This window comes from Dendropsophus ebraccatus, chromosome 9, assembly GCF_027789765.1.
Source record: "Dendropsophus ebraccatus isolate aDenEbr1 chromosome 9, aDenEbr1.pat, whole genome shotgun sequence".
Classification (NCBI taxonomy): domain Eukaryota; kingdom Metazoa; phylum Chordata; class Amphibia; order Anura; family Hylidae; genus Dendropsophus; species Dendropsophus ebraccatus.
In genome coordinates, this window is record NC_091462.1 from 7,960,369 (window position 1) to 7,987,958 (window position 27,590).

At 51.7% G+C, this 27,590-nt stretch overlaps 2 protein-coding genes across 2 annotated transcripts in view; both read right to left on the bottom strand.

The window, feature by feature from the left end:
* Window positions 1-1,020: 1,020 nt before the first annotated feature.
* SEC22A (SEC22 homolog A, vesicle trafficking protein) lies at window positions 1,021-22,120 on the bottom strand. The gene is made up of 7 exons (XM_069984817.1): window positions 21,972-22,120; window positions 10,367-10,567; window positions 7,784-7,947; window positions 7,519-7,698; window positions 6,265-6,383; window positions 4,316-4,378; window positions 1,021-1,436 (listed from the first exon to the last, which is right to left on the bottom strand). The coding sequence occupies exons 2-7, from the start codon at window positions 10,546-10,548 to the stop codon at window positions 1,236-1,238; spliced, it is 909 nt and encodes a 302-aa protein (XP_069840918.1). The 5' UTR covers window positions 10,549-10,567; window positions 21,972-22,120; the 3' UTR covers window positions 1,021-1,235.
* A 588-nt stretch (window positions 22,121-22,708) lies between these two features.
* PDIA5 (protein disulfide isomerase family A member 5) overlaps window positions 22,709-27,590 on the bottom strand; it is a 47,146-nt gene continuing 42,264 nt past the window's right edge. The window contains exon 16 of the mRNA XM_069982447.1: window positions 22,709-27,490. Within this exon, the coding sequence (XP_069838548.1) occupies window positions 27,410-27,490 (81 nt within the window). The 3' untranslated portion in view covers window positions 22,709-27,409. The remainder of the gene's footprint in view (window positions 27,491-27,590) is intronic.

The window sequence follows — 27,590 nt, forward strand, 5'->3', positions numbered from 1 at the left end:
AGGAGTGAACAGAGAAACAGCAGAATAGTGAATGCAGCTCTGGAGAAGACATGATGCAACATTATGGAGCTATAATATAAAGGGTGAATGTGCCCCCAACTACAGGTACAGAATAGGGGACGCTGGTGAGTGGAGGACATCCCCATCACCCTCCATGATATCTGGCAGGTGGAGGCAGCTGAACAATCAAATGTTGGTCCTATTATCGGGGACTGTAGAAGAAATATGAAGGTAAAGGAAAACAAATGATGGGACCATCATTATAAGAGGGTTGGGTCAGCATTCATCTCATTGTCATAAGAGGGCGGGGTCAGCATTCATCTCATTGTCATAAGAGGGCGGGGTCAGCATTCATCTCATTGTCATAAGCGGGCGGGGTCAGCATTCATCTCATTGTCATAAGCGGGCGGGGTCAGCATTTATCTTATCATCATAAGAGGGTGGGGTCAGCATTCATCTAATTGAGAGGAATGGTGACCCCGCCCTCTTATGACAATTAGATGAATGCTGACCCCGCCCTCATGACAATGAGATGAATGCAGACCCCGCCCTCTTATGATAATGAGATTAATGCTGACCCCGCCCTCTTATAATGAGATTAATGCTGACCCCGCCCTCTTATGATAATGAGACGAATGCTGACCCCGCCCTCTTATGATGAGCTGAATGCTGACTCTGCCCTCTTATGACAATGAGAGGAATGGTGACCCCGCCCTCTTATGACATTGTCATAAAAGGGCAGAGTCAGCATCCATCTCATCATAAGAGGACGGGGTCACCATTCATCTCATTGTCATAAGAGGGCGGGGTTACAATGAGAGGCGACACCTCTATATAGATAACACAGCATCCCCAGGTGCTGGTCATACTTCTCCACAACAACTCACAGAGTATGCCCACAACTCTCCCCCATAATAATCAATAGGTGATTACATCTCAAATCTCTCTCTCCACGCCCCCTGCACATGTCACAAAGCATGCCCACAACAATCTTGTGTCAGATTCCACATGAGGGCGACATCTGTACAGAATGGTTTTATTAGTAACAATAACGCTGCCTTACAAAGGCAATAACTCAAAGGCTGCAACACAAGGAATAAAAATCACCTGTACGCAGCGTCTCCGCTGCGGATCCTACGTGTCAGGACACCAAAACATGGCTGCCGCTGGGTGCAAAAAATAACAAAGAAACAGGCAAAATTTTAAGGAAACGGGGGATTCCCCAGGAGCCGGGGTCAGACGTTATAGTCAGGAGATTTACTCTGTGGCTGCCGCAGCCGGATCTGGAGTGTTGTGAAAGCTCCGACGGTGACGTGGAAGAAGAGCTGCCACAGGTTCCGCAGTTCATGTAGATACATGTTACACAGGCAGATCAGGCCGAACGCCAGGAATGACTTTGTGTTCCTCCAGCTGGTGCTGTACACGAACAGGTAACACTGCAAGAAAGAGCGGCCTCAGTCACAGCCCAAAAGGAAATCATCTATAGAGAAGCCACATGCACTGCCCCCCAACTACACAGAAGCTACACATCCTGCCCCCCAACTACACAGAAGCTACACATCCTGCCCCCCAACTACACAGAAGCTACACATCCTGCCCCCCGACTACACAGAAGCTACACATCCTGCCCCCCAACTACACAGAAACCACATGTGCTGCCCCCAACTACACAGAAGCCACATGCGCTGCCCCCCAACTACACAGAAGCTACACATCCTGCCCCTCAACTACACAGAAGCTAGATGTTCCCCCCCAACTACACAGAAGCCACATGCGCTGCCCCCCAACTACACAGAAGCTACATGCTGCCCCCCAACTACACAGAAACTACATGATGCCCCCCAACTACACAGAAGCTACATGTGTTGCCCCCCAACTACACAAAGCCACATGCGCTGCCCGCCCAACTACACAAAGCTACATGATGCCCCCTAACTACACAGAAGCTACACATAATGCCCCCCAACTACACAGAAACTACACATGCTGCCCCCCAACTACACAGAAACTATACATGATGCCCCCCCAACTACACAGAAACTACACATGATGCCCCCCAACTACACAGAAACTACACATGCTGCCCCCCAACTACACATGCTGCCCCCCAACTACACATGCTGCCCCCCAACTACACATAATGCCCCCCAACTACACAGAAACTACACATGATGCCCCCCCAACTACACAGAAACTACATATGATGCCCCCCAACTACACAGAAACTACACATAATGCCCCCCAACTACACAGAAACTACACAAGATGCCCCCCCAACTACAGAGAAACTACATATGATGCCCCCCAACTACACAGAAACTACACAAGATGCCCCCCCAACTACAGAGAAACTACACATGATGCCCCCCAACTACAGAGAAACTTCACATGCTGCCCCCCAACTACACAGAAACCACATGTGCTGCCCCCAACTACACAGAAGCCACATGCGCTGCCCCCCAACTACACAGAAGCTACATGATGCCCCCCAACTACACAGAAGCTACACAAGATGCCCCCCCAACTACACAGAAACTACATGATGCCCCCCAACTACACAGAAGCTACATGATGCCCCCCAACTACACAGAAGCTACACATGCTGCCCCCCAACTACACATGCTGCCCCCCAACTACACAGAAGCTACATGTGTTGCCCCCCAACTACACAAAGCCACATGCGCTGCCCGCCCAACTACACAAAGCTACATGATGCCCCCTAACTACACAGAAGCTACACATGCTGCCCTCCCAACTACACAGAAACTACACATGATGCCCCCCCAACTACACAGAAACTACACATAATGCCCCCCAACTACACAGAAACTACATGATGCCCCCCAACTACACAGAAGCTACATGTGTTGCCCCCCAACTACACAAAGCCACATGTGCTGCCCCCCAACTACAAAAAAGCTACATGATGCCCCCCAACTACACAGAAACTACACATAATGCCCCCCAACTACACAGAAACTACACATGATGCCCCCCAACTACACAGAAACTACACATGATGCCCCCCCAGCTACACAGAAGCTACACAAGATGCCCCCCCAACTACAGAGAAACTACATATGATGCCCCCCAACTACAGAGAAACTTCACATGCTGCCCCCCAACTACACAGAAGCTACACATGCTGCCCCCCCAACTACAAAAAAGCTACATGATGGCCCCCAACTACACAGAAACTACACATGCTGCCCCCCCAACTACAGAGAAACTACACATGATGCCCCCCCCCCAACTACACAGAAACTACACATGCTGCCCCCCCAACTACAGAGAAACTACACATGCTGCCCCCCCCCCCAACTACACAGAAACTACACATGCTGCCCCCCCAACTACAGAGAAACTACACATGATGCCCCCCCCAACTACACAGAAACTACACAAGATGCCCCCCCCCAACTACAGAGAAACTACACATGATGCCGCCCCCAACTACACAGAAACTACACATAATGCCCCCCTCCAACTACACAGAAACTACACATGCTGCCCCCCAACTACACAGAAACTACACATGATGCCCCCCAACTACACAGAAGCTACATGTGCTGCCCCCCCAACTACACAGAAGCTACATGTGCTGCCCCCCCAACTACACAGAAACTACACATGCTGCCCCCCAACTACACAGAAGCTACATGATGCCCCCCAACTACACAGAAACTACACATGATGCCCCCCAACTACACAGAAACTACATGCGCTGCCCCCCCAACTACACAGAAGCTACATGTGCTGCCCCCAACTACACAGAAACTACATATGATGCCCCCCAACTACAAAGAAGCTACATGTGCTGCCCCCCCAACTACACAGAAGCTACACATGATGCCCCCCAACTACACAGAAGCTACACATTCTGCCCCCTAACTACACAGAAGCTACACATTCTGCCCCCTAACTACACAGGAACTACACATTCTGCCCCCCCAACTACACAGAAGCTATGTTTGCTGCCCCCCAACTACACAGAAGCTATGTTTGCTGCCCCCCAACTACACAGAAGCTATGTTTGCTGCCCCCCAACTACACAGAAGCTATGTTTGCTGCCCCCCAACTACACAGAAGCTATGTTTGCTGCCCCCCAACTACACAGAAGCTATGTTTGCTGCCCCCGACTGCCCAGAAGCCACGTGTGCTGCCCCCCGACTGCCCAGAAGCCATGTGTGCTGCCCCCCGACTGCCCAGAAGCCACACTCTTCCTTCTCTCCATCAGAACTGCACAGTAATAGATCTGCAGCCATAAGAATGATGGTGAGCTGAGAAGGGATCGGGGCACAGATAGTACCGGTACCTGGTAGAGGCAGGCGGCTGTTCCCAGGAAGAAGGCGATAATACAGCTGACATCATCATCGCTCTGCAATAAAGAAAATCAGGATCCGTCATCAATACCCGACACAGCAACAACTGTACTAACACTCCCATCATCCCTGACAGCAGTCACTATATACAGCAACTATATCACCAGCAGGACTGTACTGTCTGTATATACTCCCATCATCCCTGACCCCAGGAGCTGACACTCTAATCTCCTATCACACACAGTGTATCATCACCCCCATCATCATCCCTGACCCCAGGAGCTCACACTCTAATCTCCTATCACTCCCATCATCCCTGACCCCAGGAGCTGACACTCTAATCTCCTATCACACACACTGTATCATCACTCCCATCATCATCCCTGACCCCAGGAGCTCACACTCTAATCTCCTATCACACACACTGTATCATCACTCCCATCATCCCTGACCCCAGGAGCTCACACTCTAATCTCCTATCACACACAATGTATCATCACTCCCATCATCCCTGACCCCAGGAGCTCACACTCTAATCTCCTATCACACACACTGTATCATCACTCCCATCATCCCTGACCCCAGGAGCTCACACTCTAATCTCCTATCATACACAATGTATCATCACCCCCATCATCATCCCTGACCCCAGGAGCTCACAATCCTCCAGCATCCACTATTTCAGGACTGTTTCTGTAATCTGTGTAACTGTATTGTCCTGCGGTGTCCAGCAGGGGGCGCTGTTGTCTCAGGTTTGTTTTATAGAGAAGCTTCAGCTATGAGGTGCAGCAGACAATACGTGATCATGTGACCGTCGCAGCACGGGAAGGAGCACGGCCGCTGGCTAATGACCCGCGGTGCTGGTTATTACAAGTGCTGCCGCTATTTGTCACTGTGTTTAATTGGTTCATTAATGGCCGCCTGCGAGATCTGCTCTGACAGCCGCCAGGTGCAGCCGCTGTGCAGGGTTACCGCCGAGGCATCGCAGGAAAATATCCTCCCTCCTTATACATGGCGGCTTATGATGTGCTTATTATTTAAAGGGGTATTTCAGCAAAAAAAAAATCTTTCAAATTAACTGGTGCCAGAAAGTGGCCGAGATTTGTAATTTGTAATATTAAAAAAATCTCAAGTCTTCTAGTACTTAAGCTGCTGCATGTCCTGCAGGAAAAGATGTATTCTGTCCAGTTTAGAGAGCAGGAGAGGTTTCCTATGGGGATTTGCTGCTGTTCTGGACAGTTCCTGACATGGACAGAGGTGGCAGCAGAGAGCTGGAGAGTATACACCACTTTCTGCAGGACATACAGCAGCTGGCAAGTACTGGAAGTCTGGAGATTTTTTTTTATAGAAGTAAATTAAAAATGTTTGGCACTTTCTGGCACCAGTTAATTTGAAAGAATTTTTTTTTTGCTAAATAACCTCTTTAACCCCTTCCACTACAATGAGAGCCCATCCCTCCAGATCATGGCGTGTCCCAGGTACAATACATTGGGTGTGATGGGGTCTGTGATGTCAGGCACATGGAGCCTCGGTCGCTGGTATCTTCCATCTAATCTTGGCTATCTCTCTACGGCTTTACGGCAACTTTGGCGTCTAAAGGTCCAGTGGCCAAAGGCGGGATAACCCTGTAATGTTGTATCCTCCCACGGCAGCTGCACACAGTGAGTGATGTGGTCATGTGACCCCAGGTGGGAGATCATGTGACATCCTATTACTTACATAAAGCACCAGGTAAAGCACAGGTAACCACAGGGTCTACACCACATATAGATAGTATACAGCGGAGAACAACAACTACAATTCCCATCATTCCTGAACAGCCGAAGCATTAGCTGGAGGGTTCCCCATCCCTGGTATACAGAGATATACAGCTGTATCTGTGCCTCCACATCCCCGGACCCTGCGCCCTCCGTCTGTGACCCCCATGACCCCAGGACAGTACCTGCAGGAGACTCTCTACAGAGTGGAATCCCCGGATGAGGTTGAGGCCGGCACAGAGCAGACTCAGCAGACACGAGATGATCCCAGGCAAGGTCAATGGTTCCAGCCGCTGGTGAGGAGCTGATGGGGAGAGACAGGGGGGGTTACATGGCGGAGAGCAGAGAAAGCACCAACCATCAGTATAAGGGGCAGCGGAGGCATCACCCCCTCCAGCCACCGCGCTGACACTGAACTCTATAGCCACCGTCTGATTATAGGATCAATAACCACAAGTTATTGATCGCTGCATCAAAAAACAATAGGGGCAACCATCCCCAACCTCCTGCGATACAAATGGACTGCCACGACTATAATGTGAGAAGAAACATCTGTAACCAGCTTAAAGGGGAACGCCGGAGAAAAAATTCAAATCAATTGATGGCAGAAAGTTATACAGATTTGTAATTTGTACTTATCAGCTGCTGTATGTCCTACAGGAAGTGGTGTATTCTCTCCAGTCTGACACAGTGCTCTCTGCTGCCACCTCTGTCCATGTCAGGAACTGTCCAGAGCAGTAGAATCCCCATAGAAAACCTCTCCTGCTCTGGACAGTTCCTGACATGGACAGAGGTGGCAGCAGAGAGTAGTGTGTTAGACTGGACAGAATACAGCACTTCCTGCAGGACATACAGCAGCTGATAAGTACTGGAAGACTGGAGATCTTTAAATTAAAGTAATTTAGAACTCTGACACCAGTTGATTTAAAAACGTATTTCTTCTCCAGAGTGCTCATTTCAAGGGAAAGGCTGAGTAAAAACATGAAAATACAGCCAGCACCCAGCAGGATACAGATCCCGGCCATGAGACCCTCAGGGAAGAGGAGCAGCAGCACAGAGGACATTATAGGTCAGTACTGTGCAGTGTAAGCTGTGATTTCAGCATTACTAGAGCCTTTAGCAGCTTCTCTGTGACTCCCTGCAGCTGCTGCCGCCTTCTCCCCTTTCCATACACTTCAATAGACAGCTGTAACCTGATCCCTCTGCGAACTGATCTGTACCCAGATGGATTTTAGTTTTTCAAAGTGAATGATTAGTTAAGGAGAGGAGCCTGATAAGAAAAGCCTGAGGCATTTTTCTCTGATAAGATATGTTACATTCACTTGTACTAATGATTTGTGGATTTATTTGCTGAGACCATTGAACTTGTGGCCACCGGGTAAGTGGGACTCCAGGGGTGTGAGGTACCTAGGAGCGATGGGGTCAGACAATCTCCTTACCGATCCCCTTATAGGCCGGGTCTCTGCGGTGGTTGATCCCGTTCTCCAGGCCGAGCTCCTGCAGTGAGATCTGGTAGGGAGGCCGTAGCCGGATTTCTGTCTGCATGTCGGCGAGGTTCACCTTGGTAGTCAGTGACCGCGGGTTGTTGAACCTCTGCTTCGTCTTCTGTATAAAGTTATCTGTGGGGGTATAGATGGCGTTTATACGGCTCATAGACAATGGTGACCACAAAGGCTGCCACACTGATCATCACCGATCACTCACCAAACTCGATGAAGGAGTACGGCCGGATGGCGGAGTTGATGTGAACCATCTCGTAGGTGGTGATGAATTCCTTCTGGAGCTCGTCCAGGAAGCAGAAGGCCAGGACGCTGGGGTAACTGTCCGAGCACAGCATCATGTAGCTGACGCCCAGAGAGCTGATGAAGCTGCAACCACACAAGGTGACAACCCCAGTTACTGCCACGTCTACTGCAGCGGAGCCACTGAGCACACCGGACCCTGGCCTGTAGACTGCAGCGGAGCCACTGAGCACACCGGACCCCGGCCTGTAGACTGCAGCGCACTGAGCACACCGGACCCTGGCCTGTAGACTGCAGCGCACTGAGCACACCGGACCCCGGCCTGTAGACTGCAGCGGAGCCACTGAGCACACCGGACCCTGGCCTGTAGACTGCAGCGGAGCCACTGAGCACACCGGACCCTGGCCTGTAGACTGCAGCGCACTGAGCACACCAGACCCTGGCCTGTAGACTGCAGCGGAGCCACTGAGCACACCGGACCCTGGCCTGTAGACTGCAGCGGAGCCACTGAGCACACCGGACCCCGGCCTGTAGACTGCAGCGGAGCCACTGAGCACACCGGACCCCGGCCTGTAGACTGCAGCGCACTGAGCACACCGGACCCCGGCCTGTAGACTGCAGCGCACTGAGCACATCGGACCCCGGCCTGTAGACTGCAGCGGAGCCACTGAGCACACCGGACCCCGGCCTGTAGACTGCAGCGCACTGAGCACACCGGACCCCGGCCTATAGACTGCAGCGCACTGAGCACACCGGACCCCGGCCTGTAGACTACACAGACTGCACTGAGCACACCGGACCCCGGCCTGTAGACTGCAGCGCACTGAGCACACCGGACCCCGGCCTATAGACTGCAGCGCACTGAGCACACCGGACCCCGGCCTGTAGACTACACAGACTGCACTGAGCACATCGGACCCCGGCCTGTAGACTACACAGACTGCACTGAGCACATCGGACCCTGGCCTGTAGACTGCAGTGGAGCCACTGAGCACACCGGACCCCGGCCTGTAGACTGCAGCGCACTGAGCACACCGGACCCCGGCCTGTAGACTGCAGCGCACTGAGCACATCGGACCCCGGCCTGTAGACTACACAGACTGCACTGAGCACATCGGACCCCGGCCTGTAGACTACACAGACTGCACTGAGCACATCGGACCCTGGCCTGTAGACTGCAGTGGAGCCACTGAGCACACCGGACCCCGGCCTGTAGACTGCAGCTGAGCCACTGAGCACACCAGACCCCGGCCTGTAGACTGCAGCGGAGCCACTGAGCACATCGGACCCCGGCCTGTAGACTGCAGCGGAGCCACTGAGCACACCGGACCCCGGCCTGTAGACTGCAGCGCACTGAGCACTCCGGACCCCGGCCTGTAGACTACACAGACTGCACTGAGCACACCGGACCCCGGCCTGTAGACTGCAGCGCACTGAGCACACCGGACCCTGGCCTGTAGACTGCAGCGGAGCCACTGAGCACACCAGACCCCGGCCTGTAGACTGCAGTGGAGCCACTGAGCACACCGGACCCCGGCCTGTAGACTACACAGACTGCACTGAGCACACCAGACCCCGGCCTGTAGACTACGAGAAGCCACTGAGCACACCAGACCCCGGCCTGTAGACTACACAGACTGCACTGAGCACTCCGGACCCCGGCCTGTAGACTAGGAGAAGCCACTGAGCACACCAGACCTAGGCCTGTAGACTGCAGCGCACTGAGCACACCGGACCCCGGCCTGTAGACTGCAGCGGAGCCACTGAGCACACCGGACCCCGGCCTGTAGACTGCAGCAGAGCCACTAAGCACACCGGACCCCGGCCTGTAGACTGCAGCGCACTGAGCACACCGGACCCCGGCCTGTAGACTGCAGTGGAGCCACTGAGCAGGATCTGATGACAGGTGACACCTACATACAGACTGCATTCACCATTGCCCTCCTCCTCTACCTGCACAGGTTACAGAGCATGCCCACAACAATCTCCTATAAATGCAAATAGGTGATAGTCACAGCTTACCTCCTCCTATACCTGCACAGTTCATGAAGCATGCTCACAACAATCCCCTATAGGAGCCAATCAGCAATGGTCACAGCTAATCTCCTCCCCCTCTATGCACAGGCCACAGAGCATGCCCACACAGACTACTATGTTATCTGAGGTTCTTTGTAGCAATAAGGAGGACCCCTAGTGGGGTGAAGCTGACCCTCAAGACAGGAGACCATACACTGTACATCTAATCTGGGGTTAACTGTAGTACAGAATATCCAGGACCCCTGTAATGAGAGATGTATCCCCGTCCTGTACGGCCCCCCAGATACCATGTAAACATCTGATCCTTAGACACGGTGATCAGTAACGTCCCTGCACCATCTGCTCTAATGTATGACCGTTCTTGTCACAATGTCACGTCCCGATATGAGCAGATGACGCCACTACAGGAGGGCCCCGACGTGTTAAAGGGGCAGTGCACCTCCTGAAGTTGACCTCATCTACTCTGCCACAAGAATCCCTGGATGAGACCCAGGTGCCCACTACTCACTGGACATGGTGCGGACCCCTCCTCAGGGTGCAGCGGTCCGGCAGCTGCTCCAGTTTCCGGGACAGCACTTTCAGGTACTTCTTGGTCTCCTGTACGGACATGTTCTGCTCATGGTCGGTGGAGGCGGATAGTGGGAGGCCATCTCTCGCTCGCACCACCGAGGCAAACAGAATGATGGACATTTCCGGCAGTGATTGTGATCTGAAAAGGGGAAAGAAGGGGGAGAAGACTGGATTAGAGTGTGGCGTGCCGAGGGGTCACATGACAGGAGTGACATAGTGTATAGGAGTGACGTCAGAGCACACAGGTGTCCACAGGCTTTATGGCAGGGATGGAGAACCCGCGGCCCTCTGGCTGCTGCAAAACTCCCATCATGCCTGGACAGCTGAGGCTTTAGCATCTAAAGGGTTAAGGGTTTCCCATCCCTCCTGATCTAGTCTTACAGCTTTGTTCCACTAGGTACGAGGAAATATCCTGTAATAATATAGATCTCTTATATCAGGATAATCATACCACGCACTATGTAACCCAATTCATGACATTCATAAACCACTATAAACATGAATGAGCATACTTTTCTTTACCAAAATATCAATCTTTATTCATAAAACCCTGATTTATCAAAAAGTTACATAAAAAATGGGGGAGGGATGATTACAGTACAATAACCAGGGAACACAACAGACTAATTATCAAAGTAGTTTATTCATGATTGAAAAATGATGCACAAACACCGGCTAGTTAAAGGGGCAGTGCGGCGCTAAACATTTATTCACAAAACAACACACATTACAAACTTATACAATTTAGTAATGTGTGTTGTGTATGTGAATGGCCCCCTTCCCCGTGTTTCCCCCACCCACTCTAGACCCGGAAGTGTGATGCATTTTACTTACCGCATTCGTGTTGACGGATGGAGCAGTTCGGCCACCTCCCGAAGACGACGTCATTGTCACAAGATGGCAGACGGGGGTCGACACGAATGTGGTAAGTATAATGCACCAACACTTCCAGGTCTAGCCTTGGTGGGGGGGAACACGGGGAAGGGGGCCATTCACATTCATAACATACATTACCAAGTTGTATAACTTTGTAATGTGTGTTATTTTGGGAATAAATGTTTAGCACCGCACTACCCCTTTAAATAATGTAAAAGAACTCAGTCAGTCTATACTAGAAGTGCATTGCCACTACATCGGCCCATAAGTGGACATGACCGAGATTTGTAAACATAGTACGTACTATTGCCACCAGCCCAGATTTTATGAACATAATGAATCATAGTTCAAGTATAAGGTCTTACCCATACTGCCGTTTACCTAGTGTTACCCCGACACGTGTTTCGCAGATGACCACTTTATCAAGGGGCACAAATTACTGCCTGTGCTCACTATATTTATAGTCAAGTCCCTAATGAGATATCCATAGGCTTCCGGAACGCCGGCGTTTGCTTCCAGTCAGGCAGCAACGCAACATCCGCCCAGGCTCTCAGCAGTCGCACACATGCCCAGATTGTAATATCTTCGCGCTACTAAGGCCATGCCGATGTCACCTCTGCCTTGCCTGCCAGAAGCAAGCGCACTCCATGAGCCCAATATACAAAGAGAGAAGGAAGGAAGATACCACCAGGGGGACTGATTGCTACAGTAAAAAGACCAGGATGTACCAATACAATTTTAAACCATACCCAAAAAGGAAAAAAATAATAAAGTATCCCATTAATATGAATAATATATGCGGGATGAACACATAACTAAGAATACCCATAAATTGGCAAATCGTGATAATTAATCCCTACATAACAATGTGATCAAGTATAAACATTTAACATCCATCATAGCAAAAAATATATAATTATATTTAAGTGCAAAGTAGTATAAATAACAAATATAAACATAGATATAAGTGCAATAGCATAAGTGCAGTCAATTAGAGCTTCAATTTAAAAAAATGCATGTGTAGATAAAAAAAAAACCACCACCATAGTGTATAGGAGTGACGTCACAGCACATAGGTGTCCACAGACTTTATGGCGGGGATGGAGAATCCGCGGCCCTCTGGCTGCTGCAAAACTACAACTCCCATCATGTCTGGACCGCTGAGGCTTTAGCAGCTGGAGAGTTAAGGGTTCCCCATCCCTTCTGATCTAGTCTTACAGCTGTAAACTCCCAGCATGCCTGGGGGCCTGAGTTATTGTCTCCTCTGTCAGGTAGGATGTGGATTATTGGAGAATATAACACGTTCCCCAGTTCCCCATCCTCCCTGATCTAAGACGACGCAAAGATAGGACGAGGTTTGGCAGCGAGTGAACTACAGACGTCTCTGCTGCCGCTGCGTTCTCAGTGATCGGGGGTGTCTCAGGGATGCAAGAACCAGAGAAGCCCCAGGAGCTGCGCTCATCCCATTGAACATGGAATCTATTACTCTCTGGTATCAGCCATGTCAGGCTGGGGGGGGGGGGGGGGGGGGGTCTGTAGGACAGCTGATTCCTCTCCTGGTCAGGTGTGGTTGTGCGGGTGGAGCTCTCTGCTGCTGGGGGTCGCTCTGAGTCTGGTGCCTGAGGCCTGCTCCCTTCTGCCTGGGGGAGTGGGCTTTGGGATGCAGGAGGAAGGCGAGTCCCAGGCCTCTGTTTCCCGGGGTAGGCCGGCGGGGACGGATGGTGACAGCAACTGGCCTATTCGGAGGGGGTTACGGAGACGTGGTGGGGGTCGCAGTGATGCTGCCTCTGCCCCCCCCTCTGGTTACTAGCCGCAGCCGGGAGGCTGTGCTGGATGTGAAGGACTGGGGTGTGAGGAGCCCTGAGGAGTCTACTAATGAATATGGATCCAGAATTGCCTATTTTCTAAAGAGCTATGAACTGAATGGTAAAGAACTTTGCCAACTAAGAGCTGAGCTGCGATGCGCCCGAGTCCAGGTGACCAACACGGAAGCGTACGGAGGCCAACAAGCTCGTAATGAGAATCAAATCGGAAATTAATTTACTGGAAAAGAAAAACATAGACATTCAGAGGAACAGCGGGCCCTTCCAGGAGAAGCTGCTGAACCAGGCCAGGTTTGACCAAATGAACAAAGGGTTAAGCCAAAGCGACTGTATGGAGAGAGCGGAGGAGGCTGAGGCTGCTGATGTGACCCAGAGGTCCCAGAGTGAGATCTGCCCCGGACAGCCCTCAGCTCCAGGACCCAGAGGCCCAGATAGTGAAGGCAGCGACCCAGGAGGGGACCTGATGGCGGCCATCATACAGATGGAATCTCTGATACGGGCGGATAAACCAGTAAGGGGTGAGTCGACATCTAATGCACCCCTTTCCCCAGCTCCACCTAGTAGGTGCCCTGTGGTGGGCTCTCAGCAGGGGATGAGCGGTGGGCAGAGTATGAAGGTTCCCTCAGTAACATCACATGATGCTGTTTCGGCTTGTGGTAGCAGTAAGAGTGTCAGGGCGATTACGGCTGTGAAGCCGGACATTGTTGGGAAGGTTGGCGGCCCAGCGGGTGGCTGCATGTCTCTGGCATCGGGGGGCCACAGCAAATCGGACAAGGTTAAGGCTGTGGACCCTGTGTCAGAGATTAGGAGCAAGGGCGCAGGTAAGCGGTGCCACGGGGTGCCTGACGGTAAAGCAGGAGGAGGCTGTCTCTTCACCTTTACAGGTGGTGGAGGTAGAATTCTCTGATCACTGTTTGATTATGTTTTCTTTGAATGTTTCAGAGACCCCCAGGATGGGAAGGGGATTGTGGAAGCTGAATTCGTCTCTCCTGGAAGTCGAGGAAATCAGACAATCCTTTGAGGAGTTTCTTCAGAGCCAGATACCATTGCTGGACTTATGCAGCACTAAGTTCTCCCGGTGAAGCTGAGGTCACACCTATCAGTGATGGCATTAACCTGTCTGTGTTTTCTGGTCCAGGACTGAATGGTGGTGTGACTGGTGGAGAGGGAGCGAGGGAGGATGGGGAACATGATGAGAGGATGGATGTTGGGGATTGGAGGATGAGTGGACGGATGCATGGTTCCTGTGGAGCGTGATGCTGGTGTGGTTGGTCCGTCTGAACCCCCGGCAGCGGCTGTGAGGAGCTATGCGAGTGTTGCTGCCGGGGCACGTAGGCTGTATGAGAGAGCTGCACCCCCTGGTCCTGGGAATAGTGACATCCAAAGACGCTTTTTGGAGGCCTTGCGGAGGGGGGATAGATCTATCACTGTAGAGGGTAGAGAGGTAGAGCTGTCTTTCTGGATAGAGAGGCATGGCTTAGCCACCTTCCGAGAGCAAAGGAGCGGGGATGAGTCATGGTCACTCCCCACAGCCGGGTCCGGGGTGGCCAGGAGGAATGTGGTCCGCCTTAGGTGGAGGGGCAATGATCCCTGTCCTAATAGAACTAAAGTAGTGGAGCTCCTCCTCAAGATGGATTTCAGGGCCAATGACATCTTTGCCCTAATACATCCTCATGGTTCCCCGATTTTTGATGTCAGCTTCGTCCGGGCTGAAGGGCTTGAGCTCTTTTGGTCTCTGTACGAGCTGGCAAAGATAGAACCTGAATGGAGAGACTTTGCTGTCCAAGCAGTCTCCCGTCAGAACAACATCAAGAAAGTGACGGTATTAACTTGTAACAAATCTCTTTCTTGTATAGACATCATGGCCTGGATTGGGCTTTACGGAGAGGTGGTCAACAATCCCCAGAAGAACAGGGATGAGTTTGGTATCTGGTCGGGGGCCTGGACCTTCATGGTCAAGTTGAAGGTTTCAGGTAATTCTGCCACCCACATTCCCTCTTCCACTTTATTGGGGAGGGACAGGATTCTGGTCTACGATTTTCTTTTTGCACGAGACCAGACTTACAGATCTAGCAACCATCCATAAGGAGAAGCGTAAGTGGAGGCATGGCCCCTCTCATTGGTCTCTTGCGGCCGAGCCGTATAGCGGGGTGGCGGTTCCTTTTAATACCGCACAGGTTGAATGGAGACGCGTAATCGAGCTAGAAATGGGGAGATGTCTGGTATTAGACGTCCTCATGAAGGGACAAGAGCTGCGCCTCATAAACATCTACGGTCCACAGACTAAATGGGACCGCAAAAGTCTCTTTATGAGGATTAAGCCTCAAACTTTTTACTAGCCGGCAGGTCATCTTTGGAGGGGACTTTAATGCTGTAACAAGGTCCTGAGATAAAGGAGGCTCCAGAGATCGGCTAGGTTATGATAGCGCCGCTCTCAACAGCATAGCCAGTGAGACTCGTCTGGTGAATGTCCACATCCGACATACTCCAGTCCACAGTGGGTTCACCTATTTTAGGGGTAGAAAGGTCAGGTCTAGGATAGATAGGTTTTTTGTTAAGGAGGAGGCTGTCTCTTCACCTTTACAGGTGGTGGAGGTAGAATTCTCCGATCACTGTTTGATTATGTTTTCTTTGAATGTTTCAGAGACCCCCAGGATGGGAAGGGGATTGTGGAAGCTGAATTCGTCTCTCCTGGAAGTCAAGGAAATCAGACAATCCTTTGAGGAGTTTCTGCAGAGCCAGGTACCATTACTGGACTTATGCAGCACTAAGTCAGAGTGGTGGGAGATATTCAAAAAGCGGGCGGCGAAATTCTTCCGCCAGACCGCGAACCTTAGGAGTCTGAATAGGGATCGCCTATATCAGGCACTAAGGAGAAAACTTGAGGTCCTTGTCTCAAATGGAGGTGACAGAGAGGAGATCTCTAGAGTGAAATCTTTGCTGAAGACGTGCCAGTATGATAGACACACGTCTTTGGTTTTCGAGAGGGATTTCGGGAAGTACCGCTCGCCCGACCCTTGTCGAAGCTGTAAGAGGTCAGTGGATTGTAAGTTTGTGTCAGGCCTGGTCGATAGTACAGGATCTCTGAGCAAGTCCAGATCAGGGATCTTGGAGGTCATCAGAGCCTTCTACTCGCATCTCTTGGGGAAGAGGGATCTCGATCGAGGCAGGACGTCGGCTTTCCTGGCTTTCACGTCTGTCTTTGTTTTATGCAGTCAGTTATGGAGGTTGCTGAACTGTTCTGAAGAATATTGTTGCTTATTTGGTTATTTTTTATACATGTGTATGTGGCTGTATATAATGTGTATATATATGTGGCTGTATATAATGTGTGTATAGGTGACTGTACGGTGTCCTGGACCAGACAGGGTTATATGTACATAGGATCTAAATATGTATATAGGATCTGTATATGCTGGAATAGGCTGTTCTATTCTTTTCTTATGAATTGTTTATATTTGTAATTTCATTGGTTTATGATTTGTTATGGCCGATATGCCGGTTTATGTTTTGTATTTTTTATATAAAAGAGTTACAATCTATTACTCTCTGGTATCAGCCATGTCAGGCTGTGCAGGTACGGTGGCTCGGTGGTGTTGCGCGGAGGTGATGGATTTGCAGCGCGGTTATTACTCTCCAGTACAGATGATATATGCGGTGGAGTAAATGGCTCTTTTATGTTCTGCCATGTTGGCTGAAGATACAAACTCTGGGATTTTATCTCAGGAAAATATACCGTCATCTTGTCGGCGTTTCCATTAACAGCGACATTAATAACTCAAACTCCTCGACAGAAGACGATTTAATGAACTGCAGAAAGCGAGGAAAAAACCAACAGCATGAAAAATGCGGAAAAAGACGCCAAAAGCCGAGGCGAGCTGCGGGGCCGCGGAGCGAGCCGGTGATTGACAGAGCAAGGATGCGGCAGATGTTGGGAGATCGGCCTCAGGTAGAAGGAGGCGGAATGTTCCAGTAAACAAAGAACAAATCTGCTGAGCCGGGATCTCAGAGGAACTACAAAGAGACGCCGCTGCAGCTCTGCTACATCTTCCATCGCTGTACAAAGCAAAGTCCAGCAGGGGCGGCAGGTGGTCAGGGGCTAAAAACACCACAAATACTTCTCACAGCTGAGAGTTTGTTACAATAGTATCAGTGTAACTGAGTGATCCAAAAGCTGCAGCACAACTACAACTCCCAGCATGCCCTGAGAGCCTACGTCTACAACTACAATTACAGAGCCCCCCCTCCCTGTTCTATAGGGTCACACGTATAGAATAACCCTTTATAGTATCCCCACACAACACAGATAATGTACAGACAGGAGATGACGGGCGCCGGCTGCAGCCATCACAAAATTCACCGCAAAGCCAAGACCTCAGGCACCAGCAATCTGGGCCTCACCAACTGCTGGCGAACTACAGCTTCCAGCATGCCCTGCGACTCACAAGACATCTGGAGAACAGGCTGTGTGCCCGGATTCCTCCTGATAGACACACCGCCATACGGTGACGGATCATCACCGCTCCTCAGGAGACGGGAACTTCTATCATTGCCGCCATGGAGCAAATGTTCTAAAAATCTGTTTATTAGTTTAAGGGGTGAGACGTGTCCGAGATGCAGGGGGGAGGGATTACTGGGGTGCGCTGTAGGGGGCGCCTGTGAGCTGATGGCTATCTCACAGGAAAAGCACAACTGCACCAGCTCCTTCAGGTTAGATGATTCTGCTGGTGAACAGATCAAGTCTGACCACAGATGCTCCACTGGATTAAAGGGGAACTCTGGTGAAAAAGATTAGTACATTACTTCAGTCTTCCAGTACTTATCAGCTGCTGTGTGGCCTGCAGGAAGTGGTGTATTCTCTCCAGTCTGACACAGTGCTCTCTGCTGCCACCTCTGTCCATGTCAGGAACTGTCCAGAGCAGCAGAGGTTTTCTATGGGGATTTGCTCTGGAAAGTTCCTGACATGGACAGAAGTGGCAGCAGAGAGCACTGTGTCAGACTGGAGAGAATACACCACTTCCTGCAGGACATACAGCAGCTGAAAGACTGAAGATTTTTAAATAGAAGAAAACTACAAATCTCCGGCACTTTCTGACACCTGTTGATCTGAAAGATGTTTGTTTTTTGCTGGAGTGCAGATTATGCCACAGAGCGGCAGCGCCTTCCCCTGAGGGACCCCGATGCTGATAGATCTCACCACTGGATCTCATCCAAGAATGGAGCAACAATGATCACGGAGCCCCCAGGGCGCCCCCAACAGACGGATCAGGCTACAGATGGGGTGACATCAGCACTGGTGACCCCTGTGACCCGGATGTGATGTCATTAGGAAGAGCTGTATGTAAACGGTAGTGACTAAATCCCATACCGCAAAGCGACCTTGCTGGGGGTGGGCACACAGCTCCAGGCCAAGCCCCACCCCGGCCGGATATCATTGGCTGTTCCACTCCGGGCTTCCTAGCAGTCAAAATCGGACCCTGCCGGACCCCCGACCCTAATCCGAACGTTAAGTATTAGGGTTAGGGTTTGGGGTCGGCTTAGGGATACATCCCACGGATTTCTCATGTCTAACCCTCCCCACAGCCCCAACCCTCCAGATTAGCACCAACCCGAGGGTTAGGGGTAGGGTTGTTGTGTGGGCAGGGGATAGTTAGATGTTTGAAGTGACTCCAATCCGACCCCCAACCCTGACACTAAACGCTCGGATTAGGGTCGGGGGTCCGGCAGGGTCTGATTTTGATTGCTAGGAAGCCCGAAATGGAGCAGCCAATTAAATCCGGCCGGGGTGGAGCTTGCCTTTGAGCTGTGTGCCCGCCCCCAGCAAGGTCGCTTTGCGGTATGGGATTTAGTCACTACCATAACGTAAAGCGACCTTGCTGGGGGCGAGCACACAGCTCAAAGGCAAGCCCCCCCCCCCCGGCCGGATTTCATTGGCTGTTCCACCCTGGGCTTCCTAGCAGTCAAAATCAGACACTGCCGGACCCCCGACCCTAATCCTATGGGGGGGGGGGGGGGGGGGTATACTGGGGGTCTCTCTCTATGGGGGGTGTACACTGGGGGGTCTCTCTATGGGGGGTGTACACTGGGGGGTCTCTCTATGGGGGGTGTACACTGGGGGTCTCTCTTTATGGGCAGTGTACACTGGGGGTCTCTCTCTCTGGGGGGTGTACACTGGGGGGTCTCTCTATGGGGCGGTGTACACTGGGGGTCTCTCTATGGGGGGTGTACACTGGGGGTCTCTCTCTGTGGGCGGTGTACACTGGGGGTCTCTGTGGGCGGTGTAGACTGGGGGTCTCTCTATGGGGGTGTACACTGGGGGTCTCTCTCTATGGGGGGTGTACACAGGAGGTCTCTCTATGGGGGGTGTACACTGGGGGTCTCTCTCTCTGGGGGGTGTACACTGGGGGTCTCTCTCTATGGGCGGTGTACACTGGGGGTCTCTCTCTATGGGGGGTGTACACTGGGGGTCTCTCTCTATGGGGGGTGTACACTGGGGGTCTCTCTCTATGGGGGGTGTACACTGGGGGTCTCTCTCTATGGGGGGTGTACACTGGGGGGTCTCTCTATGGGGGGTGTACACTGGGGGTCTCTCTATGGGGGGCGTACACTGGGGGTCTCTATGGGGAGCGTACACTGGGGGTCTCTCTCTATGGGGAGTGTACACTGGGGGTCTCTCTCTATGGGGGGTGTACACTGGGGGTCTCTCTCTCTGTGGGGTGTACACTGGGGGTCTCTCTCTATGGGGGGTGTACACTGGGGGTCTCTCTATGGGGGGTGTACACTGGGGGTCTCTCTCTCTGTGGGGTGTACACTGGGGATCTCTCTCTCTGTGGGGTGTACACTGGGGGTCTCTCTCTCTGTGGGGTGTACACTGGGGGTCTCTCTCTATGGGGGGTGTACACTGGGGGTCTCTCTCTATGGGGGGTGTACACTGGGGGTCTCTCTCTATGGGGGGTGTACACTGGGGGTCTCTCTCTCTGTGGGGTGTACACTGGGGGTCTCTCTCTCTGTGGGGTGTACACTGGGGGTCTCTATGGGGGGTGTACACTGGGGGTCTCTCTCTCTCTGGGGGGTGTACACTGGGGGTCTCTCTCTCTGGGGGGTGTACACTGGGGGTCTCTCTCTCTGGGGGATGTACACTGGGGGTCTCTCTCTCTGGGGGATGTACACTGGGGGTCTCTCTCTCTGGGGGATGTACACTGGGGGTCTCTCTCTCTGGGGGGTGTACACTGGGGGTCTCTCTCTATGGGGGGTGTACACTGGGGGTCTCTCTCTATGGGGGGTGTACACTGGGGGTCTCTCTCTCTGTGGGGTGTACACTGGGGGTCTCTATGGGGGGTGTACACTGGGGGTCTCTCTCTCTCTGGGGGGTGTACACTGGGGGTCTCTCTCTCTGGGGGATGTACACTGGGGGTCTCTCTCTCTGGGGGGTGTACACTGGGGGTCTCTCTCTCTGGGGGGTGTACACTGGGGGTCTCTCTCTCTGGGGGATGTACACTGGGGGTCTCTCTCTCTGGGGGATGTACACTGGGGGTCTCTCTCTCTGGGGGGTGTACACTGGGGGTCTCTCTCTCTGGGGGGTGTACACTGGGGGTCTCTCTCTCTCTATGGGGGATGTACACTGGAGGTCTCTCTCTATGGGGGGTGTACACTGGGGGTCTCTCTCTATGGGGGGTGTACACTGGGGGTCTCTCTCTATGGGGGTGTACACTGGGGGTCTCTCTCTATGGGGGGTGTACACTGGGGGTCTCTCTCTATGGGGGGTGTACACTGGGGGTCTCTCTCTATGGGGGGTGTACAATGGGGGGTCTCTCTCTATGGGGGGTGTACAATGGGGGGTCTCTCTCTATGGGGGGTGTACACTGGGGGTCTCTCTCTATGGGGGGTGTACAATGGGGGGTCTCTCTCTATGGGGGGTGTACAATGGGGGGTCTCTCTCTATGGGGGGTGTACACTGGGGGTCTCTCTCTATGGGGGGTGTACAATGGGGGGTCTCTCTCTATGGGGGGTGTACACTGGGGGTCTCTCTCTGGGGGGTGTACACTGGGGGTCTCTCTCTCTGGGGGGTGTACACTGGGGGTCTCTCTCTATGGGGGGTGTACACTGGGGGTCTCTCTCTATGGCGGGTGTACACTGGGGGTCTCTCTCTCTGGGGGGTGTACACTGGGGGTCTCTCTCTCTGGGGGGTGTACAATGGGGGGTCTCTCTCTATGGGGGGTGTACAATGGGGGGTCTCTCTCTATGGGGGGTGTACACTGGGGGTCTCTCTCTATGGGGGGTGTACAATGGGGGGTCTCTCTCTATGGGGGGTGTACAATGGGGGGTCTCTCTCTATGGGGGGTGTACACTGGGGGTCTCTCTCTATGGGGGGTGTACAATGGGGGGTCTCTATGGGGGGTGTACACTGGGGGTCTCTCTCTGGGGGGTGTACACTGGGGGTCTCTCTCTCTGGGGGGTGTACACTGGGGGTCTCTCTCTATGGGGGGTGTACACTGGGGGTCTCTCTCTATGGCGGGTGTACACTGGGGGTCTCTCTCTATGGGGGGTGTACACTGGGGGTCTCTCTGTATGGGGGGTGTACACTGGGGGTCTCTCTATGGGGGGTGTACACTGGGGGTCTCTCTCTATGGGGGGTGTACACTGGGGGTCTCAGTCTCTTTATGGGGGGGTCTCGGTCTCTTTATGGGAAGGGCACTATATATATATATATATATATATATATATATATATATCTTGCTGCCAGCTGTGTACATGGTATGCCGGTCTCTTTATGAGGGTCTCAGTCTCTTTACACGTCTAGGCACCAGTTCACACTCGCGGCCGCAGTCACCACAGTCTTCCTACCATCTATATGCCGGCTCCTCCCGGTACACCGCCGCTGCGCTCCCGTCACTCCCCCGGTCCCGGCTCCGCTTCTTCAGGCCTCTATCTGCCTGGTACGTGACGTGTCCACCGCGCTGCATGCCGGGAGCGGAGATCCCAGTCACCATGGGAACGGCGTCAGAGTGTCGCTTCCGGGGACTGGACATGTGACCCGCGAACTCGTCATGTGATCATCTTCCTAACTTGCTGTAGTTGACGCTTTACGGCAATGTCACATTTCGTCTCTGAGGCGACGTAAAGCGATATTCAAGGGTGGAGAGAGATGTCTAGAATACTCTGCAATCCTCCTCCTGTCTCTTCATATCATCATGCAGGGAACCTGTTTCTCCTCCATGATGCTTTACCTTGCAGCTCCTCTCTATTGGGCACATCTATTGTAATTTTTAAGAGATATCCCCGTGAAAATATTTTTCTTTCAAATCAACTGGTTTAAGAAAGTTATATAGATTTGTAATTTACGTCTAAATCTCCAGTCTTCCAGTACTTATCAGCTGCTGTATGCCCTGCATGAAGTGGTGTATTCTCTCCAGTCTGACACAGTGCTCTCTGCTGCCACCTCTGTCCATGTCAGGAACTGTCCAGAGCAGGAGAGCTTTTTTATGGGGATTTGCTGCTGCTCTGGACAGTTCCTGACATGGACAGAGGTGGCAGCTCTATCACCGCCATCCGCACCGCACGGACGCACAAGACACCAGGGATTATCTGTAAAATAGTTTTTATTCTGAGATGAAACAAATCACAGATTAAACACAGAATGGGAATCATACAGATGATGAGAACGGACGTGACGCGGACAGAATCTGGGCCTTTTACCGAAAAAGAACCAAAATCTGCAGACAGATGGCGATGACGCGGCGTAATCCTCACCGCCGGCAATGTAAACAAACTCTGCGCCTATTATCTTCTCTGGGTATCAAAAATATGGTGCATTTACTCCATTATACAGTATGAAACACTTAGCAATATGTGGGAAACCTTCGCCACGTGTCCGTACACGGATTCTATCCCCACCACCATCTTGGCTTCGAGCAAATAAAGAAAAAATAAGAAATCTATCTTTTTGGCTTTTTTTCTGCCCGATGGGGTGAGAACCTTCTCCAGGAGTGGTGTGAACGCTCTGGTGACCATCGCACAATCGTCGCCATGTGTCTGATGTCTTGTCCCTGAGTGACGCGACGTCGGCCTTCTCTAAGATGAGCCTCTAGGCCCGTCTTCTGCAAAACTCCCAGCATGCCTTGGCAGAACAGCTGTCAGGGATGATGGGAGTTGTAGTTTTGCATCAGTCTGGGGAGCCAGGTTTTGGGAGGAAACGGTTCTAGAGCGATTGGAGGCTACAAGAAACTCTGGATCAGTAACATCCAGCAAAAATCTATGAACAACAAATAAAATCCTGGCGGCTGCTCTGGGTAAAGTCACCTATAAAGCGTCCGGTCTCTGGCGGCGGGCTCACTCCATGGCTTGGGCTATCGCAGGGGTAGGAACCTGCAAAACTACAACTCCCATCATCCCTGAACAAAGCATGATGGGAGCTGTAGCTCTGCATAAGCTGGAGAGCCATGTTCCCTACCCCTGGGCTATAGAGATCCCTTCTGGAATGTAAATTCGGGGTGAACTGAAGCGCGATTGTTGGACGAACTGATATTCGTAAAACTTACCCGGATAAGGCACAAAGGCGGCCATTTCATTCCCCAGGAAGCATGGATCTCACTGCTGTCCCTGTGCGTGAGGAGCAGCGCCCCCCAGAGGTTCACAGGGATCATCGGCATCACACAATGATGAGAGTCAGTGTCACCTTGGTTCCCAGCAGATAGATGGGCCCCATCAGTGTTCTCCAGCTGCTATAAACCCCCATCATGCCATGACATCACAGTATAATGGGAGTTGTAGTTGGAGAACACTGGGCTACATTACGACAATTATCAGTTCAACCCTGCGACACGGCCGAGGACGGACACAACGTACAGAACAGAAAATAATCTCAGATTTTTTGGCATAATCATCACAGTATGGTGGGAATGTCGGCACATAACCCTATAATCTCTACAACGTTACTAGAATCTCGCGCTATTGGCAGAAAACGGGAAAATTCAGACCGCAAAACGTGTTACAAAATAATTTTTAAAAATCTTCCTGAAACAAGGAACTCCATAATATTCTGTAAGAGGGGTTATAGTAATGAACTGCAATCTTAAAGGGGTAGTTCACCCCCAAAAATTCTTTAAAATTAACTAGTGCCAGAAAAATATAGATTTGTAATGTACTTATATTTAAAAATCTCCAGTCTTCCAGTACTAATCAGCTGCTTTATGTCCTGCAAGACAGTTTTCTATGGGGATCTGCTGCTCCTCTGGACAGTTCCTGACATGGACAGAGGTGGCAGCAGAGAGCACTGTGTCAGACTGGAGAGAATACACCACTTCCTGCAGGACATACAGCAGCTGATAATTACTGGAAGGCTGGAGATTTTTTTAATAGAGTAAATTACAAATCTCTGATCAGCTGATTTTTTATTTTTTTTTGCATTTTGGCGAACATCCCCTTTAAAAGGACAACTCCAAACATTTCAGCTTTCTGAGTTATGGCACCTACATCCCCTCCCGCCTAGCTGTAGCGGGATCGGTCCCGGGGAAGCTGCCCAGGAACATGGATAGGAAACACTTTGTGTGACTGTATATATGGACTGCCAAGTACTAGGAGACAGTGCGACCCCTCAAAGGTAAAATAGACCTTGGCAGATATGACGAGACTCCATAACTCAGGCAACTTTACACTTGTTAGAGGGTTCAAGATTAAAGGGGTTTTTACCACTGATGCCTTGTTATCTGGTGGGCGGAGCTTAACCCACTACCTACAACCAAGGTCCAATCAGAATGCAGCAAAATCTCACAAAAGCCCCTCCCACTTAACCCATTACAACTTTGTGGAGTCACATGACCTATCTCAGCAGTCCCGATTACAAAATTTGCAAATGGTCAAAAGGCGGGGCTTAATTTCTAGCCTCCTGATTGGCTAATTAAGTCTTTTGGCAGCAAATGCTATGCTGTAAAGCAGCACTGCCCAACCTGTAACCCTCCAGCCATGTCCTACACCAGGGATGGGGAACTACAATTCCCATCATACCTGGACAGCCGAAGCTTTAGCTACAACTGCATGATGGGAATTGTAGTTTTGCAACAGCTGTAGGCCAGTGGTTCCCCCATTCCTATCCTGCGATGACACTGGGGCTAAACTCTTACAACTTTGAATTAGTTCTGTAAGGGAATGATGGGATGATGGGAATTGTAGTTCAGCAAATACTTTTAAAAAAATGTTGCAAAACTACAATTCCCAGCATGCCCTGACCGCCGTGCATCAGCTGGAGAGCCACATGTCGGGGATGGTTGTGGAGCCTCGTGTGGACAGTTTAGTATTACGGATATAGCGTGCTGTAGCTGCAGACGTGGCGGATCACCCCTCGCGGAATGGGTTCCTATGGCAGTAAGAAGTAATCCTGGCATCAGATTGTCAGCATCCAAATAAAGGGGGAGATAGCAGCCGAGAACAATCATTCTCATCCAGTTCCATTTACCTGGCTGCAATGTCGGGGGGCTGCCAGCAGGCGGTGCTGCCGTGGAACGTAAAGTGACAGGTTCAGAATATTAAGGGTTAAAGAATTCTGCATTGAGTGTCCTGAGCTGCAAGATAAAGTATAGCACCACCCCATGTGCAAACAGTGGGGTCAGAGTGCACAGAGCAAGGCTTAAAGGGGGTCTCCACTGCGTGCAGGGTGTATTCGAGGGAGACCCCCAACCCCGGCCGTCCATTCACAGGATGGGATTGCACCCTCCTCAGGAGCGCGGCCATACGTGTAGTAAGTGGTGATTCTCCTCTCTGCAGCATTGATACTGTGGACTCCCAGTTCACTGGGTGGGACCCTTGTGTAGGTCCTGGAAGCCTGGGTGCACAATGATGGGGGTCCTGGAAGCTGCGAGCATTACCAGTGCACTGCTGGACCCTCACTCAGGCCTGATGGGCAGCTCTGGGGGGTCTTCATAGAGGGCACTGGGGAATGGCTGAAGATTAGGTTATTATTGCAGTGCACTCTAGGTTATACATGGGGGGCTCTTCCTGCAGTGCACTCTAGGTTATACATGGGGGGCTCTTCCTGAAGTGCACTCTAGGTTATACATGGGGGGCTCTTGCTGCAGTGCACTCTAGGTTATACATGGGGGGCTCTTCCTGCAGTGCACTCTAGGTTATACATGGGGGGCTCTTTCTGCAGTGCACGGGAGAGAGAAGCTTACAGGGTATCCTATGTGTAAGCAGCACTGCAGACCAGGCACACATCATACAGTGCACTGGATATTAGGGGTGCGGGGTCTTCATACAGTGCACTGGATATTAGGGGTGCGGGGTCTTCATACAGTGCACTGGATATTAGGGGTGCAGGGTCTCCATACAGTGCACTGGATATTAGGGGTGCGGGGTCTTCATACTGCACTGGATATTAGGGGTGCGGGGTCTCCATACAGTGCACTGGATATTAGGGGTGCGGGGTCTTCATACAGTGCACTGGATATTAGGGGTGCGGGGTCTTCATACAGTGCACTGGATATTAGGGGTGCGGGGTCTTCATACAGTGCACTGGATATTAGGGGTGCAGGGTCTCCATACAGTGCACTGGATATTAGGGGTGCGGGGTCTTCATACAGTGCACTGGATATTAGGGGTGCGGGGTCTTCATACAGTGCACTGGATATTAGGGGTGCAGGGTCTTCATACAGTGCACTGGATATTAGGGGTGCAGGGTCTCCATACAGTGCACTGGATATTAGGGGTGCGGGGTCTTCATACAGTGCACTGGATATTAGGGGTGCAGGGTCTCCATACAGTGCACTGGATACTAGGGGTGCGGGGTCTTCATACAGTGCACTGGATATTAGGGGTGCAGGGTCTCCATACAGTGCACTGGATATTAGGGGTGCGGGGTCTCCATACAGTGCACTGGATATTAGGGGTGCGGGGTCTTCATACAGTGCACTGGATATTAGGGGTGCAGGGTCTCCATACAGTGCACTGGATATTAGGGGTGCGGGGTCTTCATACAGTGCACTGGATATTAGGGGTGCGGGGTCTTCATACAGTGCACTGGATATTAGGGGTGCAGGGTCTCCATACAGTGCACTGGATATTAGGGGTGCGGGGTCTTCATACTGCACTGGATATTAGGGGTGCGGGGTCTCCATACAGTGCACTGGATATTAGGGGTGCAGGGTCTTCCTACAGTGCACTGGATATTAGGGGTGCAGGGTCTTCCTACAGTGCACTGGATATTAGGGGTGCGGGGTCTCCATACAGTGAACTAGGACAAATCCTTCTTGGCCCTTGAGGCTGGGGGCCGTGCAGATTTGGGATTGGGATCACAGCTCCTCCTTCTTCTTCCCCAGCTTGACGTGATCCTTCTCTCTGAGCGACCGAACAAAGGAAACAAACGCCGATTCCTGATTCACAAAGAAAACAGAGTTACTAAGTCGCCCTCCCTGCCTCCCCGCAGACCACCCCCTCCCCCATTCAAGATTACACTAACCGAGCATCCCCCCC